An 18,384-nucleotide genomic window follows, 5' to 3' on the forward strand; every position below is an offset into this window, starting at 1 on the left:
GAACGCGGGATGAGGTATAAAAAAGTTTGAGGGTTCTGCAGATGTAAGTGCACGAAAATAATATGTATTAACCATTTTCTTGCATAAAAATATACGTCTAACTCGGTAATTCCGAGTATCGTTATCTGTTGTTTTTTTTTCGAATAAAGAATCCACTTTGTCATGCGTTACCCTGTGCTAGTGATATGTCGGTTGACAGTTATGTTTTGAGAATGAATCTACCGTTATTGCAGTTATATGGCACCATTGAGGCACGCATATTAAAAACCGTGCAACATCGGTGCGGTCTTAAGTGATTGATTTTGTTCGTTGATTTACCAGCGTTTGCAATGTTTATGCAAAAATATGAAATAAATTTCTAGAGAAAATCCAAACAAAGTTTTTGTAACAATGGCGAAGAAATAAATAAAAGAAAGAAAACAAACAAACAAACAAACTAAACCGACATGAGTTGCATAATTTGAATTTATTTGAAATTAAGTATATAATCTTTGTTTTAATAATTTTCCACTGTATCTTGAAGAAAATAGGTCGTGAAGAATAGGGCTCGAACCCACGATCCCTATACAGACACCTAAACCACCAGGTCGTCGATCTCCTTAGGCATTGATTAGTGACATTAGAGACAGTGAATAGTGTTCATAAAGAAATTAAAAAAGGAAAAGCTTCTCAATTTTTTTATAAATAAATAAACATATATATTTCTCTTTGATACAAAATAGCTATAAGTTTCACGATTTAGTAATTTTTCTTAAATTCAATCATTGCCAACAAATTTGTTATTTTTTTCTTTACACAAAACTCTGTCTGTTCTAGTTTTTTATATAAAGCGGATAAAGTAGGGATATATTTTCAATTCTACAAACACATTTCAGTTGTTTCTTTAAAATCGAAATAAAGAAAAAAGGATTTGATATACATCTATCTTTTTTGTTTATTATATAAACATTAACCTGCCTATTTAATACATGTCCTGCATATTTATTATTCTTTTTGTAAACGATTTTCTTCTTTCTCATTTCAGGTCAATGTTGTCGGGTCCAGAGCCAATTGCCTTATTGTTTTTTAATGCGCAGAATAATCAACGAATTGAAGAACAATTCAATCAGAAACTGTATAGAAAGACATACAGCATTACATCGGGGATAATCTAAAGTGATACAATCTCAATAAGTATAATATTCAAGAATGCGAGCGACACACAATTAAGTTATATATTATAGCATGTATGGAAATATTAATGGATTATACTTGTATTTCTTATAATGATTAGCTCTTCCCGCTGTGCAATATTGTAAGAAATAAATCAATTCGTAAAACATTCCCACACCATTCCTTATGGACAATACTTTACGAAATAAGATTAGCTTTCCGTGTGCTAATCTATTACACATTTGTTAGTGTTTCTATCACGGATTGTGTGATGTACGTTAAATCCAGATTATAAAATAATTTAATCAGTTCAGAAGTATATGCCAGTGACAACAAATTGTCCACACGGTTTTACAAATTCAGTGTATTTGTTAAGGAGATTTACTGAAGAATAAAACTATTTGAGCTGTTAAACTACAAACATGAGTGTATTACATGATTATATCAGTGGCGCAAATGGTACCAATATGAAAATAGATCAACGTTTGAACAATATAAAAATCATAAGCCTTGAAGATACAAACATTAGCAGCTATAACGAAACACCTACTGCAGAAACACTGAACCAGCTGAACGCTAGGTATGCAGAAGCATTACTTCCGTTTACGGTCATCCTCGGATTTTTTGGTATCATTGGAATTATTGGCAATTTACTAGTTTTTATTGTTTATGGGTTTGGGAAACAATTTAAGGACAAGAAATTTCGATATTATGTATTGACTCTGGCATTTATTGACTTTATAACATGTTTGACATTGATACCAGCAGAGATGATGAAACATGTGAGTTATTTCAAGTTTACAGAAAGAGAATTGTGTAAAACAAAATGTTTTTTCAACGTGTTTGCTGCCTCGTCGGCATCATATTGTTTGACTCTTATTGCAGCAGACCGCTACATTATGACATGTCATCCAATTTTCTTCGCTAAGCTACAGAAATACTCGTTCAGTTTTGCTGCCAGACTATGTATACTGATGCAATTTCTAGCGTTATTGACGTCATTACCTGCAGCATTTTTGTGCGGAATTACACAATCAACGATGACAGGCATTAATGGGTCTGAAATCAATGTTTACCTGTGTGAAACTGAACCTTACTATGAGTCTAACCCGCTTAGATATATTTACCGCATCCTGCTGTGCGCAACACAAACAAGTATAAGCATTATCATGATAATACTGTATGCCCGTATCGGCCACGCTGTTAGGACAGTTATGAAAATTCGTGAATGTAAGCATGGTACGATAAAAATGGCCGAGTTAAAATTATACGGTGGGGAACAGTCTAATTCTGTAACACATGGTTGTCATGCATGTTCACAAAGCATTCCCAGCAAGATCAAACTATTATTTGTAGTGACTGTTGTGTTTATAGTAACGTATCTATGTTACATGTCGCTTTCATGGGTAGACCAAACAAAACTTTCGCCCACCCAATTTTTCTTCTTCTCTGTTGCTTTTCGTTCATATTTCATTCATAGTATCATTAATCCATTTTTATACACAAAAATGGATAGGTATTTTAGGAACCGTTGTCTGAAATTATTTAGACATTGCCTACGTTGCTAAATCGTTTTATATGCTTTTGAATAATAGTATCATCTAACTAGTAAGCTAACTTTAGAAATACATACATTGTATTACAATTTGTAAAACGAAATGGTGTAAAAGAATGCTTTGAATCTCCTATATGCCTCCTATATGGAAATTTTAAAAATTGTATTTTTTCCCAATTTTGTAAATGTAATATACAAATGTCAAAATAGCGATCCGATTGATTTGATCATGTGTTACATTCCAGGTTTATGATTGTGATGTGTAGTTATCTTGTGTGTGATATTTTATTTGAAGATGTGCGCATATATTTGGTAACAGTGAAGTATCAATATGAAAAGTTCAAGTATAATTATAGAATAAATATATTTCTATGTTTATAATTCATTTATTTTGTCTGCTTCATGGCTGTGAAACGGGAAAATAGTTAAATTGTTTGTCAGGATAACAAAAACAATGCGATACTAGAAAGACATCAACTCTACAAGATGAATTTACCCGAACCAATGGCTTCATAATTCAGACACATACATACCATACTTGGCTAGTTTCTTTTGTCTGAGTTATGTCTCTTTTATTACTGGTTAATCTAAACCGGCATGTTTGATATATCTCAAATTCTGCATGTACAAAGGGCTTCATAATTTACACACATAAAATGTGCATGATATTTCTTAATTGTATAACTATGCAATAAAATTTCTCAGTTATTAATACAGGAAGAGATCCATAGGTGATATAGATTACCATCTACAAAACCTGCCTAGTGATTGAATAGCCAATCTAAAGGGACAATTTAAGAGACAATTTAAGTTCCTCAGCTTTGGCTGAAAGTACATTAGCACGTGTGTTTGGTAATTAACTATCACTACTTCAATAGACTAACTATCTGGTGTTAGCAATACAAATAAATAGGAAAAATCTTAAAATACCGAGTAGATAAAAAATAAAAACCCATCAATTTATTTCCGTTTAAAAGCGGTAAACTGACGTTGCAAATGAAATAGCTGGGGAAAAACTGTTTTTCTCGTTGTGTGTATAATAACACCAAACTTTTTTTTAGTAATTTATATCTGTTAGTAATGTGGATAAAAGCTAGCGAATAATAAGTCATATTCTTTCGTGTCTTGTTTTTATTAGTTAATTCATATAAATTTATTGTAAGAATTTTTAGGTTTTACAAAGATTAAGCATATAGTACATGTTTTGACAGTTTGAAGGGAAAAAATTGTTTTACTCGCATAATAATGGCGTACTACTAAAAATTTTTAAAAGTGACGAATAACTGGATATGATAAATGTGTACCGTCCTGAAAAACAACTGAACCAAATAGCAACAATGAAATGGCTTAATCTTTTTTTTTTTAAGAAATATTATATGTATGACAATGGTAAATGAATTATCGAGGACTTAACTCTATTTATAATTTTGGAAGCAAACTGTTATTGTAACATAATCGTTTGTGTGTACCTAATTAACACCGATAACTTTTATTTGTAGTAATTTATACATGTAGTGACATAGGGGAGCTGAATAGAAGTAGCGTGTTATACTAGTCGATATTCTGTTTCCGTTTTAGTTTGATTTTAGTAAATGGTATTCAAATAATATTTTATACAATAAAGGTACACTATGGCGACAACGATCCATGCCAAATACTAGTACATGTGTATTGTACAAAGGGGTTGAATAATTTGAAATAATTTTAATGAAACAAGTAATAATGGCCTTTTAACTGACTCAAACCTCATTTTAACTGTTAACGGCATAAGTGGCTTTATAGAAGCTCCCTTATGTGTACGTTTGAAAAAGTCACCACTGACATCCAAACAGCTGTAATCAATGCTTTTAGTATGCTAAATGTATTTTATCTTTTTTTTTGATAATTTTATTCAAGCTCGACTTGGAATAATGCGTCTATAACGAATATTAGTTTTTATTACAGAATGATACACAAAATAATATGAAATTGATTGTTTTATGGAAGTGATCCGTTATTATGTTGATGATTCTCATATTATGCACCTATGGATCTCTTCAGCACATATGGAGCTCAGTTTGAATTTTAAACGGAAATTCCTTTGTTTCAAGACCGATCTCAATAAATGTTTCAATAAGGGTTTGTTTGATTGTAAGGCATCCTTTGGTGGCAAGATTTTGTGAATCCGTTTAGCGTCATTTTTCTTCATACACAATGCGTATTATGGGCACAACAGAACCGGAGACGGAACGAATATCTCGATGAAGGCTGCATAAAAATCCGAGCAAAAATTGATAAGTATATAAGAAAGTCAGGAGGGTAGAATCACATATCGATTTTCTTTTAAAAAAAAGAAAACGATTTGAATTTTACATAAATGTTTAAAAAATTAAAAACTAAGTCTATGAGTTACCTATTTTCTCTTACACATATCGAGGTATAGCGAACATCTGGATCAGCAGAAATTCACATATAAATTTACCGATGCTCAAATTTTAGATCCATATGGGGTTCCATCACTGTGTTTAGTACGGATATGCCTGTGTGGTGTTCTGCCTTTGGGTGGAGCCATGCGTCATTTAGTAAACATTTTAATTCCTAAAGTATAACATGCAAGCATTCAAGAGACAAAAACTTCTACATAAAGGAAAATGATAAACAAATGATATACATGTCCAATAGAATTCTTCTATGGAGGGCTTTTCGTTGCCAAAATTCCAGACATGATTAACCGTTCATTGTATTTGTGTCATTAACGAACAGAAATTATCTCTGTCATTATGGTTATATAGACATGTTTGAATTTGCACACGAGTTTTTGCATTAGTTGTTCTTGAAAAAATACACTTTCCTTTTTACTATAATACATCTACATTTTAATTTTATATGACACGTTTCAACCCCGTAACAACCCCGAAATATTCTACATATTTCAGACATGCTTAATATAAGACAAAATGTACGGTTTTTCGAGGTAGGAGTTTTCATTATTGAATGACGCACTGCACTAAGCTATGATCACACTCTCTTCTCGTCCCTTTCCGTCAAACTTCGGATAAGAACATCAAAAAAGTAAGAATCTAACTTAGACATGTAAACTAATAGTAATGTATTGCTGGGAGTTGTTAACTAAGTCTATTCCAATATTTCGAGTATAAATCCACCTCAATAAAGTAAATTTATAGATATAAAGGTAAACACATACTTATCATAATGGTTGTAGAAATCGAAAGTGCACAATGTCTACCCGTTAACAATAATTCGGATATTACTGTACATCATTGGGAATTTATATACTAACTTTTATTATAGGAAAGGGCGCCTACGCATTATTTTCAGTATTTCTGACTAAATTCCTCCGCTTCCAGACAGCAATTAAAGTATTGAATATAGTTTTTTCGTTTCATTATCTACCGGGGAGGGCCGACCGCTAATGTTGTAAGAACTTGGGCCCAACCCGTTTGCTTTTGCTGTTTAAAATACATATGAATTTTGTATCTGTATTGTATATACATGTATATAGCAATAAAATATGATTAAGCACAAAAGCAATTAAATAGCAATTATTAAACTATATAATAATTATTATATAATCTTTATTGAAGTCTCACCGATACATAGGAACATATACAACATTTCTATTACAAATTTTATAACATGAAATTATAAAGTTGCCTGTACAATCTGTTCAGAATTGTAAGACTACAGTCATACTGAAATGGAGATAACTTCTCAGCCCATACTGCGAGTACTTCCAATATGTGCTTAAGAGTTACCTTTCTTTTCCACGCTTATTTATATTAACCGCTGCTTACCTTGTTTAGAAAGAACTTCAAATGCTCATAGCGATCTCGGTAAGAACAACCCATGTTTAACTAAATGTCATTAAAGTTCTTGAATTAATTAGCAAGTGTTTCTTTTTAACTCACATATATTTATTTCTTAATTAAGTCTTATCAGAGTATACCGCTCCAGTCTAATGGGAGCTACATCACATCTAAATTAAGCTAATGCTGATCTATAACTTTAAGAACATATTTTCAGTCTCATAACTTGTTTTACGTAATCTGCTGTTCTTAAATTATTTCTATCTCGCCGTGAAAGACCAACCTCACTATTAACATGTTTGTGTCAAGATATAATAATTTCTTCCATAGAAGCATTCAATAGTTTTTTACAGATCTACTTTTGTAAAAATGCATCATATCTATCTAACATTTCCATTAATATATTTTTGGCAATTGCACGTGCCATTTACATGGGGCCTGTTCTCTACTAAGGGGCCTCTTTTGTCATTTTCTTTTGTTTATCGCATGACCGCCACAACTTTCCTTTGAAGATCGGCGTTCTCTAAATTTCAGTATTGGAAAACTTTGGGTGCTCTAAATGAAGTTTCAGTACGCTTTGGGGTGCTCTAAATGAGGTATCAGTACACTTTCTCGCGCATGCCCAGTTTATTATTTTATTTCAAATTATAAAATGAGCATACCTGAAAAAGAGAAAAACAATACTTTACACAGTTTACAGACTTTTTAAAAAAAATATTTATATATCATCTCGATTTTGTTTATAAAATCTAAAAATGCAGTTATTATAAAGATGTTGACTCCAGTGGAAAGGAAAGTAATCGCCATTTTCTGCATCCTGACCTCGAGGACAAATCTGACACAATGGTCAAATTATTCTTTTTTTTACATTAAACAATGCCTTCGTTTTACAGGAGATTCTGACCAGTAACCCATTCAGTAAATCACTACACGTATATGAACATAATATTCTAGCGTTATTATTAAGTAATAGTTATAGAATATTAACGAGGACTTTACCGGCTGGTATCAGCGCATGGGGCGACAACAAGGGTCAATCATAGGAAATTAATCGAGACGGAACGTCGAGATTAATTTCCATGATTGACCCTTTTTGTCGCCCCATGCGCTGATACCAGCCGGTGAAGTCCTCGTTAATATTCTGTAACTGTTTTATCGCATGACCGCCACAACTTTTTTTTAGAGATTTTCGCTCTCTCGTATTATCGCATGATTTAAACAAATGATAATTTTAGAGATACACATAGAAATACACCCATTCGGTGCCTCTGCTCCTTCGCTGCCAGAGATATAGTGAACCCCTAGAAAAATGAACCAATCACATTCGTTTGCGCTAAGCCCTAGCAGTTTACCTTATTCAGCGCCAAATTCTTGGCATTTTCAGTTTGCCCGTCGTGGAACAAATATGGAGTTAGATAATGATGATTTTGTTTTATCGCAGGCTTTGGACTTGTTTGAAATAAGCACTACGTTTAATAGTGAAAACGTTACACAGGATGATTTGTTACTTTCACAGACATTAAGTGAAATTGAGTGTAGTGGTGTTTTTAATGACATAGGCCTACTGAAAAGTAGTCAAATGGATACTTTTGAAAATGATGTACAATCGAACTATTTCGGCAACTTCCAATTGATTGACTTTGACCAGGATTTTAAGCAGGAAGAGAAACCCTTCATTAATGAAAAAAGAGAACGTTTTGGAGAAAGCGTGTCCGACTCTGACCTTGATGCGCTGGTTCAAGGTCAAAGAACACGGACCGTAACACGCAATGGGATTACAATACATTTGAGGCGTGGAGAAAAACGAAGCCAGGAATACCAGTGTTGGAGGAATTGGACATAAATATCCATTTGTCGAGGTAAGTTCATGAATCTTTCTCAGTGTTAAATATTAATTTCTACCTCGATTTCAAAATATAATCTAGAAAATCCTCTAGTTTATATTTCAGAGATATATCGTAATTTTATGTTGGGAGTAGTTGAAAAGTTTATTTCGATTATATCAAGTAAAAGTCCGCTAATATAAGTGAACTCATAGATACAAAAGCAAACAATACATTATTTTATTATTTATTAATAGGGTTGTAGACACGGAAAGTACTAAATGACATCTAGTAGCATTTGATTAAAATTGTACATCAGTGGGGATTGTTTAATTAAAAAGTGTTGTTAGACATATTTTCAATCATAATTGTACCGAAACATTATTTTCCTTTGGATGTCAAAATATACATTCGTTTTACATAACACACACTGTTTCTGTTTACATTAAAAACCACGTGGTAGAACTACTTTCAATCAGTATTGTTTCCGATGTTATTATAGATAATAGCCGAGGACGTTCCGATTGTGATTCACTGACTGGCTCTTCGGTCAGTATCTCCTGTTAAACATAGGCATTGTTTAAAGCTAAAAATTAAAAAAATGATCATTGTTTCAGATTTGTCGTCGAGGTCAGGAAGCAGAATGGCGATTACTTTCCATCCGAGTCCCTCTACCATTTAGTATGTGGCCTTCTTAGAAAGCTGCGAGATTGTGGAATATCTGGCATGAACTTTTTGGACGAGAAAAATCCTGATTATGCAAGGTTTAGGAGTGTACTTGATGCACAGATGAAATTTCTAACGAAAGAAGGCGTCGTCGGCAAAAGACGGGAAGCTCAGCCCATTTTAGAAGACGAAGAAAAAGTTATTTGGGAAAAGGGAGTATTTGGTAATAAAGACGCTCTTTCTTTACAGCACACTGTTTTCTTCTATAACTGTAAACTCTTCGGTTTAAGGGGATATGATGAACACAGGAATTTGGAAACTGATCAGTTTGAAATAGGTTCAGATTCTAATGAAAAGTTTATAGTTTATACAGGAAAGAACTCTTAAAACGTATAACGGTGGCCTGAAACACCGCCGTATTGAACCTAAAGTTATAAAACACTACAACAATCGGCAAAACATAGTGGATTACTATGACCAATATTTGAAATCCGTTGAAGATGGAGCGTTTTATAAGAGACCAATTCATTCCCAGAAGCCAGGAGAAGTGCGTTTTTCAAATCAAGTTGTAGGCGTGAATAAACTTAAAGGTTTTATGAAAGAAATATGTCAGCTCGCGGGACTTGAAGGTGTTTATACTAATCACTCCGGAAAAAAGACTTGCGCAACAAGTCTTTATCAGAAGGATGTACCCGAACAAGAAATCATGAAACGAACAGGCCATCGATCCGTGGCTGGTGTCCGACGTTATAATAAACCCAGTAATGAAATGTTGGTAGACATTTCCAATAAATTAAATCCGCCAGAATGGAAATCAACGGAACAGGTCAAAAGCGAAACGTTGAATAAACCATCAACAGAAACGCTTCTACATGACGCAACACACGCAAGTGATGACGAATCCAAAAACAACCAATCAACCGCTTTGAAACCCGGAAATTTGTTCGGGGGAGGACAACATGTTTATAATAACTGTATTTTTAAGTTTTGAAGAAGAAAAAAAAAAGATAGACATGATTTGTAAATTTGATAAATAAAAATTAGTTATTTCAATGTTTTCGGGGTTTTTTTTGTTTTTTTTTTCAGGTATGCTCACTTTATTATTTGAAATAAAATAATAAACTGGGCATGCGCGAGAAAGTGTACTGATACCTCATTTAGAGCACCCCAAAGCGTACTGATACCTCATTTAGAGCACCCCAAAGTTTTCCAATACTGAAATTTAGAGAACGCCGATCTTCAAAGGAAAGTTGTGGCGGTCATGCGATAATAGTTAAGTATAAATCACTACATTGTCGTTAGATTTAAAAAAAAATACGCGTACAAGATATACCTCTGAAATATACACCGGGATACTTATCGACAATATTTCTTGATTATATTTTGAAAATGAGCTGGAAAGATGATTATTATTTCGCATTTAGAAAAAATGCATCAACTTACCTCGTGAACTGGTTATTTATGTCCAGTTCCTTCAACGGCATCTAATGGGTGTATTTCTGTGGGTATTTCTTAAAATATTTATATGTTTAAATAAAGCAAATATTATGAGAGAAGGAAAAAGTCGTGATGGTCATGCGATAAAACAGTTACAGAATAAATACTCGGACGTCACCGGCTGGTATCAGCGCATGGGGCGACAAAAGGGTCAATCATGAAAATTAATCTCGACGTTTCGTCTCGATTAATTTCCTATGATTGACCCTTGTTGTCGCCCCATGCGATGTTACAAGACGGTAAAGTCCTCGTATATATTCTATAACTATTACTTAATAGAGCCCTTAGGCCGCTTTTCCATTTATACGTGATCAGTGGTCCGCGTCCGTCATCCGCTACCGATTCGCTAATCAAGGAATACGTTGAGTCTATATTCCTTTTGTCCGTTTACAATCCGCTTCCACAACGGAATCCGCGACGTTTCGCAGGATGAACGATTTTTTACGGACGCGGACAGTCATGGACAGGTCTTGGCACGACAAAATGCCTCGAACGAAATTAAATACTTCATCGATTTCGAAAGAAAATACTAAAAAGCTCACCAAAAATAGAGTTGGACAACCCTTAAGTTTATGATGCACCAATGACAGATTAAAAAAACAACATCTGGTCTTCGGTTGCTAAAGATATGTTATTCCAAAACCTAACTGGTATTCAATGTTTTTCCTTTTTCTTTTTACATAATTCTTTGATGTTACAACTGGTTTCGGTATAAGAATGAAATTATGTCATATTCTACAAAAAATTATCCTCTGTTCGCTATACTATAATTAAAAGTATATTGAAAATAACGTACCTATGGAATAATACTCACTGACTACACCGGACACGGATAACGGACGCTGTCCACTGATCACGTACCAATGGAATAGCGGCCTTACTCTCTTGTTACGGAATGAACTTAATTGTTCTCTTTTGTTCTGTTTACTGTTACATGCCTCCCCTACTTCTCTTAAATTGATATTGCCAATATTTACATGATCTATTATTATTGCCTTTACAGTTACACAATTTAACAAGATTGCATTTGTGTAAAAAATGCTATGCAAAGGCATAAATATAACAGAAGTAAATTTATTTTTTGTTTCTTTACATTTGAACTCTGCTATAATGCAACAGTGTCTAGTGAATGTGGCGGTCAGTGTCATATTTTAAGGGAGACACAGGCAAAATTTTAATTTCTTTGTTTTGAATTTTTCATACATTATTTTGTAAATGTCCCCAGAATGAATACACTAGGCAGTCACAGGAACAAATCTTTTCTCATTATAAAGTATTGAATGATGGTTTTCTAACCTGACCCCGTGGGTCAGGTTAGAGCGTAAAGCTTTTACAATAGTTGTCATAGTGGACTTGGGAACGTTACAGAACATGTCAAATAAATGACTTAGTAACATTGTCCACAATATCTGTTCTTGTAACTGCCAGCTTTTTCAAGTCACATAACTTGCTTTAAAACTACTCGGTGATTCTGTCGACTTCTTAATTTCATTCAACATACGAGGGGTGTTCGGGAAGTTTAAGGACTTTTGCTGTATTTTTTCCTTAATTGTGCGTTTTTATCCATATTTCACAAAATGTAATTTAAATATGTGCTCAATATGTAGTATAACGCTCACTGACAAGAATAGACAAATACCGCACGAAACTTGTTTCTATAGGAACCGCATAACGCATACCCGGAGCACTCCGATTTTATCGTATTTAAGTTAATGGTACCGATATATTTAATTGATAATAATTTTACTAAATTACAATGGATAACGTCACGAAAAAGCACGAGCGTTAAATGCAACGTCAACGTCATTTCCTGAAAATTCTACTCGTAAATCGTTACAATTGTTTGAATAACAACGGTTTTAACATCACTGGTGCTTAGACAAATCAAGAGAAAAATGACGTCAATAGGCGACGTTGAAGTCAGGGCAATCATCAAGTTTTGTGTAGGAATAGAAAAGACACCAACGGAGACGTATAAAATGATTCAAGCATCTCGTACAACAAAGAAATGCTGTAGATCGCTAGTATTTAGATGGCACGACATGTTCCGAAACGGAAGAGAGTCAAGAGAGGATGACAAGCGATGCGGTCGACCTTCGGTGGTGAAAACTGGAGTAAAAGACAAGGAAATCAAAGCACAGCTGCGTGGTCGACGCTTTGATTCCGGGTGGGAATTACAAATTGAAACCAAGAGAATAGTTTCGTCATTCGACAACATCTGGTACGTGGACACGTACGACAATGGGTCAAGAGGCATAGATAATGTATCGCTGTGAATGGAGATTACATCGAGAAGTGAGTCGATATGACGATCGGGGTAATTTGACGTTAACCTATTTAGCACTGACGTGACGTTAGCGTGCTCCGGGTATGCTTCGGTGTATGTTTTGTTTTATTTGTAATTTATTTATTGTATTTCATTGTATTTTTTACAGCTGGCTGTAAAAGAATTAAATATTTTATGGTGTTTTTCTTGTTTTTCAATTCCTATTATTTATCAAACTACAGCAAAAGTCCTTAAACTTCCCGAACACCCCTCGTATATAGATATATTTACGCTCCAAACCCAAAATATATAGAATTTAATACAGAAATTCATGCTGGGATTTTAAAAAATGTCATTTTAGCGTGATTTGAGTTAATACGATCATTTTAATATTTTTGTCATTTAATTGTCTGAGTATCCCTTTAAACATATCAAATAAATGACAATGTGCAGATGACTTGTGCCTAATGTTAAGTTACTAAGGCAATGATGCAAAATTGCAGATACGGTTATTTTTCTTAATTGTTTCTTTTATATTAAGCATTGCCAATTTCTAAAAACATAAAACACATAAACAATTTCAATTTTGTCGTGTTGGACTTTTTTAGGGATGTTTTGTTCTCTATTGATATACTTGGTGGGAATCATATTGTCTTTATAATGTGCTCATACTGTCTACAAAGCTCACATCTGTCTTGCTAGGGTTAATGATGAATATCTCTTAAAAGCAAACATTTCTTTTGCAAGAGGTCATGACCTCTAGACTTACTCACAGCTATTGAATTTTTTATACATACATTTACACATGTATAAAATACATTCCAATACGAGATGAATTCCTTTTGCTATATGAATATCTTAAAAATCATGACCCCGAGCCAGGGCAAATTTTGAATAAACAGTTTTAATTTGAACGATCCTTGTACAGGTCCACTGAACAAATGTTGAATACCAAATATCTTACCTCTAGTCTTTGTCAATTCAAATAAGATTTTTTTTCAAAACTTTTTATTATATACATGTAAGGGAAACCTATGACCCCAACCGGGGTTGGGCCAATTTTTACCCCAGGGCTATAATTGGAACAATCTTGGTAGCGGTCCACTTAACAATGTTTCATGCATAATATCTAACCTCTAGCCTTTGTCAATTCGGAGAAGAAGATATTTCTTAAGTTTTTACTTTAAATACATATAAGGAAATCCTTTGAACCCCTTGGGCGAGGCTAATATTGACCCAAGGGCTATAATGTGAACAGTCTTAATAGATGTCCACTTCACAATAATTCATGCCATCTAGCCTATAGCCTTTGTTTGTTTTGGCTTTTACGTCACATCGACACAGTATAGGTCATATCGCGACTTTCCAGCTTTACTGGTGGAGGAAGACCTCAGGTGCCCTTCTGTCATTATTTCAGGCACAAACGGGCACCTGAGTAGAACCACCGACGTAACGTAAGCTAGCTGGATAGCTTCCTCACATGAAAGAATCCAAAGTTCCTGTCGGGATTCGAACCCACAGCGGTGAGGGGGCAAGTGATTTGAAGTCAACGACCTAAACCACTCGGCCACGGACGCCCCAAGCTGCATCAGAGAAAAAGTATGGTCACATATTGTTATAAGTGTAATAGTATATTTCTCGAAAATAGGATCATCACCTTTTGACGCTATTATGTGGGGTTCTCGCTAAAATTCACATGAAATTTTTTATGAATTATCATTCAATTCGAAAGTGTGCATATCAGCTTTCAGCTTTCTACACAATCAAACTTTAATCAAGGGCAACATTGTCGCAAAATACGCCCGTCACAAAAGCTTTCGTCAGGGATGTGGGCATTATAGATATGCATATAGAGGATATGCTCTGGGCAATATCCAGATATTTTATCATCTCTAGTGACCTTGACCTTGCAAATATTTTTATCAGAACTTTGACCCCTATGTGTGACCTTTGCATTAGCCTCAGGGGCCTAAATTTTGCACACGACACTCCGCATCACCATGGTAAACATTTGTGCCAAGTTTTATCACTCTATGCATTTAGAAGTTCTGCTCCGGGCAAGCGATATTCAATGAGCTCTAAGTGTGACCTTGACCTTTGACCTAGACACCTGACACGCGCATGACACAGCCTCTCATAGTGCTGAACGTTTCACTGAATTTTTTTTTAGTATCCCTCCATATGTGTAGGAGATATGCTCTGAACAAAATCTCTATATTTTACCATCTTTAGTGACCTTGACCTTTCATATATTAACCTAAATTACATGCTTCGCACCCGAAGTAATGATATTGACAATTTTTTAATCCCTCAACAATTGACTAGATGGTCGGGACACACATTTTTATCTGAACTTTAACCCCTGTGTGACATTGACCTTGGCCGCAGGGACCTAAATATTGCATGTGACAAGCCTTACGATGGTGAACATTTGTGCCAAGTTATAATAAAATCCCGCTATGAATGAAGAAGTTCTGCTCCTGACAAGCATTTTTCAATGACCTTTAAGTATGATCTTGACTATGACCTACAGACCTGGTTTATGCACATGACACTGCCTCTCATGTGTTGAACATTTCTATACAGTTTCATTAGACTCCCACAATATGCGTAGGACGTACGTTCTGAACAAAATTTCTATAGTTTATCACCTTTAGTGACCTTGACCTTGCATATATTAACCTAAGTTACATGTTTCACACCCGTAGTCATGATAACGACCATTTGCTATCCATCCCTCAAAAAATGACTGAATGGTATAAATATACATTTTCATATTTTTATCTGAAATTTCTAATAGTGACCTTGACCTCGGCCGCAGGGACCTAAATGTTGCTCGCGACACTCAGCCTTACCATGGTGAACATTTGTGCCAAGTTATATTGAAATCCCTGTATGCATGAAGAAGTTTTGCTTCGGACAAGGGTTTTTCAATGATCTCTTTGTTATGAATACTTTTAAAGATAATCAGTGGAAACCATTCTGACATTTAAGGCCATTGTGACCTTGACCTAGATACCTGGTACCTGTGCACGACACTCCTCTTCTTAATGGTAAACATTTCTATGAAGTTTCATTAAAATTCCTCAATGCGTGTAGGAGACATGCTCTGGACACAAATTGGACGCCGACCACCCAGTCGCCTGCCAGGATGGAAACTATAATATTACCGGTTTTTTAAATGGGCGTATAAAAATTCTGTATAAACCAATAATCATTTATGTCTCTGTTAATTTTAGTTGAGTCTAGTGAATTTGGTGGTGAAGGTCATATTTCACACAGCCTAAATTTTATGACTGTACATCAAAGGACAACACAGTAAGACACAATCTAGATCAGCTGATATCAAAGTTCACTTTACATCTTAATCTGTGCACATGGTTCAAATTTCATAGCTGTACATCAAAGGGCAAGAAAGAAGGTCACATCATCAAAATCTAGGTCACCTGATATCAAAGTTTAATTTTACAACTAAAAATGTGCACATGATCACAATTTCATTTCTGTACATCAAAGGACAAAGAAGAAGGTCACTGTCTCAAAACAATCTTGATACAGGTCCACAACATTTCATGTCAAATATCTAAGCTGTAGCTGTCTCAAATTAAAAAAAAAATTTTAGTTTCTGTTTTTACTGTGTACATAATGAGAATCAATGCCCCCGGGCAGGGCCAATTTTGACACCAGGGGAAAAATTTGAAAAACTTTGGTAGAGGACCTATAGATGATATTATATAGCAAACATCAAAGCTCTATGGCTTGTACGTTCAGACAAGAGATTTTTAAATTTTTTACTATATGTACAAAGTGAAAATCAATGACCCGGGCCCCGGGCGGGACCAATTTTGACCCAAGGGCTATAATTTGAACAATCTTGGTAGAGGTTCACTGCGCAAAGTCTCATGCCAAATATTAAACCTGTAGCCTTTGTCAATTCAGAGAATTTTTACTATATATATAAGAATAACTATCGCCTCTGGTTCAGGACAATTTTAACACTAGGGGCATAGTTTAAGCAATTTTGGTAGAAGACCTATAGATTATATAATATACAAATATCAAAGCTCTAAGCCTTGTAAATTCAGACAATAAGATTTTTAAATTCTTTTACTATATGTACATAGCGAAAATCAATGAGCCCCGGGGCGGAGCCAATTTTGACCCCCAGGGCTATAATTTGAACAATCTTGCTAGAGGTTCACTACACAATGCTTCATGCAAAATATTTACCATCTAGCATTTGTCTAAATTTTATTTCTTCTTTAGGGTTCTATTTTATTCGTTATAAATTATCGAGTAACTTTTGACAATTGTGTTTTAATTTAAAACTTCAAATTTATTACGTGCAACACCCCATTTTGACCCACATGAAATTTTACTTGTAAAAGTTTGTATGCCTTAAGGCCTACATGTAACGTGTATTTATTATTATATAAATATTGTTATGTATGCAACATATTACATGTATAAAGTTTATCTCTAACAAGTTGGTATTTCCAATATTATCATTGTTCTATTTTTAGAACATATAACTAAATGTGTGTAAATAAGATTTAACAAGAACTTTCTTAACTGTTGTAGATCAGTTAAAATACACCAAAACAACACATATTTTTTAAAAAATCTTTACTAGTCTTCATCAGAAACTGTTGTAGAAAATTCTAGATTTTGATTAATGCATTATATCTAAGATAGAAATTTCCAGATTATTCTTTATTGTTGAAGTTGCTAGATTATGATTACTGTAGAACATGGAAGACTTATCTGGAATGTTCTTAGCTTAATATATATAAAGGGACATTTTTCATTCCTTTTACCTTTTAAGTCATCAGTTACTTTTAAGTCATCAATACATTTGGAGTATTATTCAACTTGGATATTAAGTAATTTATTGGAGCTTGGATTTTAAAATAGTTTAAAGTATTCTTGTGGATTTTATTGTGGGAATTTATTCTAAAGTGTTCTTGGATTTAACTTAACTGTGCTATTCAAAAAGGGATCATTCCAGGATCAGATACGACCTTTGAGATTTATATTTTTATTTGGACTTCAGGTATTTGTTAACATAAATTGTTATTTAATTTTTCTTTAATATTTTTTCTGTAATAAATATGTTATTGTTACAAGTTTTTTGCTGGCTTTTCTTTCTCGTTACAGAAATTGGGGACTCGTCCGGGATTGAATATTTCTTTTTGGCTACATTATTGGAAATTATTACCGTTTATTATACATTTAATAATTGCCGTATTTACTCATCTGAGTTAAAATTATAGTTGTTCTATTAAGTGTGTCTTTCAATTCTGAAATTTTTGAAACACACCACTTTTAAGTTTAAAACCAGCAGCAAGCAGTCATGTTCTTTGAATTAGAAGTTTGTAGCTGAACCTTCTCAGGAGGTATTAGATTTGGCTAAGAAAACTGATTTGCTCGATCTTGCAAAAAAGTATAATTTATCATAAATTAAATCTTCTTTGCGTAAACAAGAAATTAAAAATCTTCTGATTCGTTATTTTGTTAATGAAGATATTTTTGGAGAAGATGCACTTTCTCGTATTGTTGAAACACATTCTGAGATAAGGTTAAAAGAGCTTGAATTTCAACTTAAATTTGAACTAGAGA

At 34.0% G+C, this 18,384-nt stretch overlaps 2 protein-coding genes and 1 pseudogene across 2 annotated transcripts; all 3 read left to right on the forward strand.

Moving 5' to 3' along the window:
* The first annotated feature begins 1,042 nt into the window (after nucleotides 1-1,042).
* Nucleotides 1,043-3,411, forward strand: LOC132751337 (olfactory receptor 8B3-like). The gene has a single exon (XM_060741498.1). It carries the CDS (start codon nucleotides 1,575-1,577, stop codon nucleotides 2,718-2,720), a length of 1,146 nt encoding a protein of 381 aa, XP_060597481.1. The 5' UTR covers nucleotides 1,043-1,574; the 3' UTR covers nucleotides 2,721-3,411.
* Nucleotides 3,412-8,638: 5,227 nt separating this feature from the next.
* On the forward strand, nucleotides 8,639-9,993 carry LOC132751333 (uncharacterized; annotated as a pseudogene).
* A 2,401-nt stretch (nucleotides 9,994-12,394) lies between these two features.
* Nucleotides 12,395-12,775, forward strand: LOC132751334 (protein GVQW3-like). Its single transcript, XM_060741496.1, has one exon. It carries the CDS (start codon nucleotides 12,395-12,397, stop codon nucleotides 12,773-12,775), a length of 381 nt encoding a protein of 126 aa, XP_060597479.1.
* Nucleotides 12,776-18,384: the final 5,609 nt, after the last annotated feature.

The sequence above is a fragment of the Ruditapes philippinarum genome, unplaced genomic scaffold (genome assembly GCF_026571515.1).
Source record: "Ruditapes philippinarum isolate M1 unplaced genomic scaffold, ASM2657151v2 ctg857_1_1_1_1, whole genome shotgun sequence".
NCBI classification, from domain to species: domain Eukaryota; kingdom Metazoa; phylum Mollusca; class Bivalvia; order Venerida; family Veneridae; genus Ruditapes; species Ruditapes philippinarum.

Excerpts from the sequence above, each read along its gene's own strand:
- LOC132751337 (XM_060741498.1), top strand. The coding sequence starts at position 1,575 with ATGAGTGTATTACATGATTATATCAGTGGCGCAAATGGTACCAATATG.
- LOC132751334 (XM_060741496.1), top strand. The coding sequence starts at position 12,395 with ATGACGTCAATAGGCGACGTTGAAGTCAGGGCAATCATCAAGTTTTGT.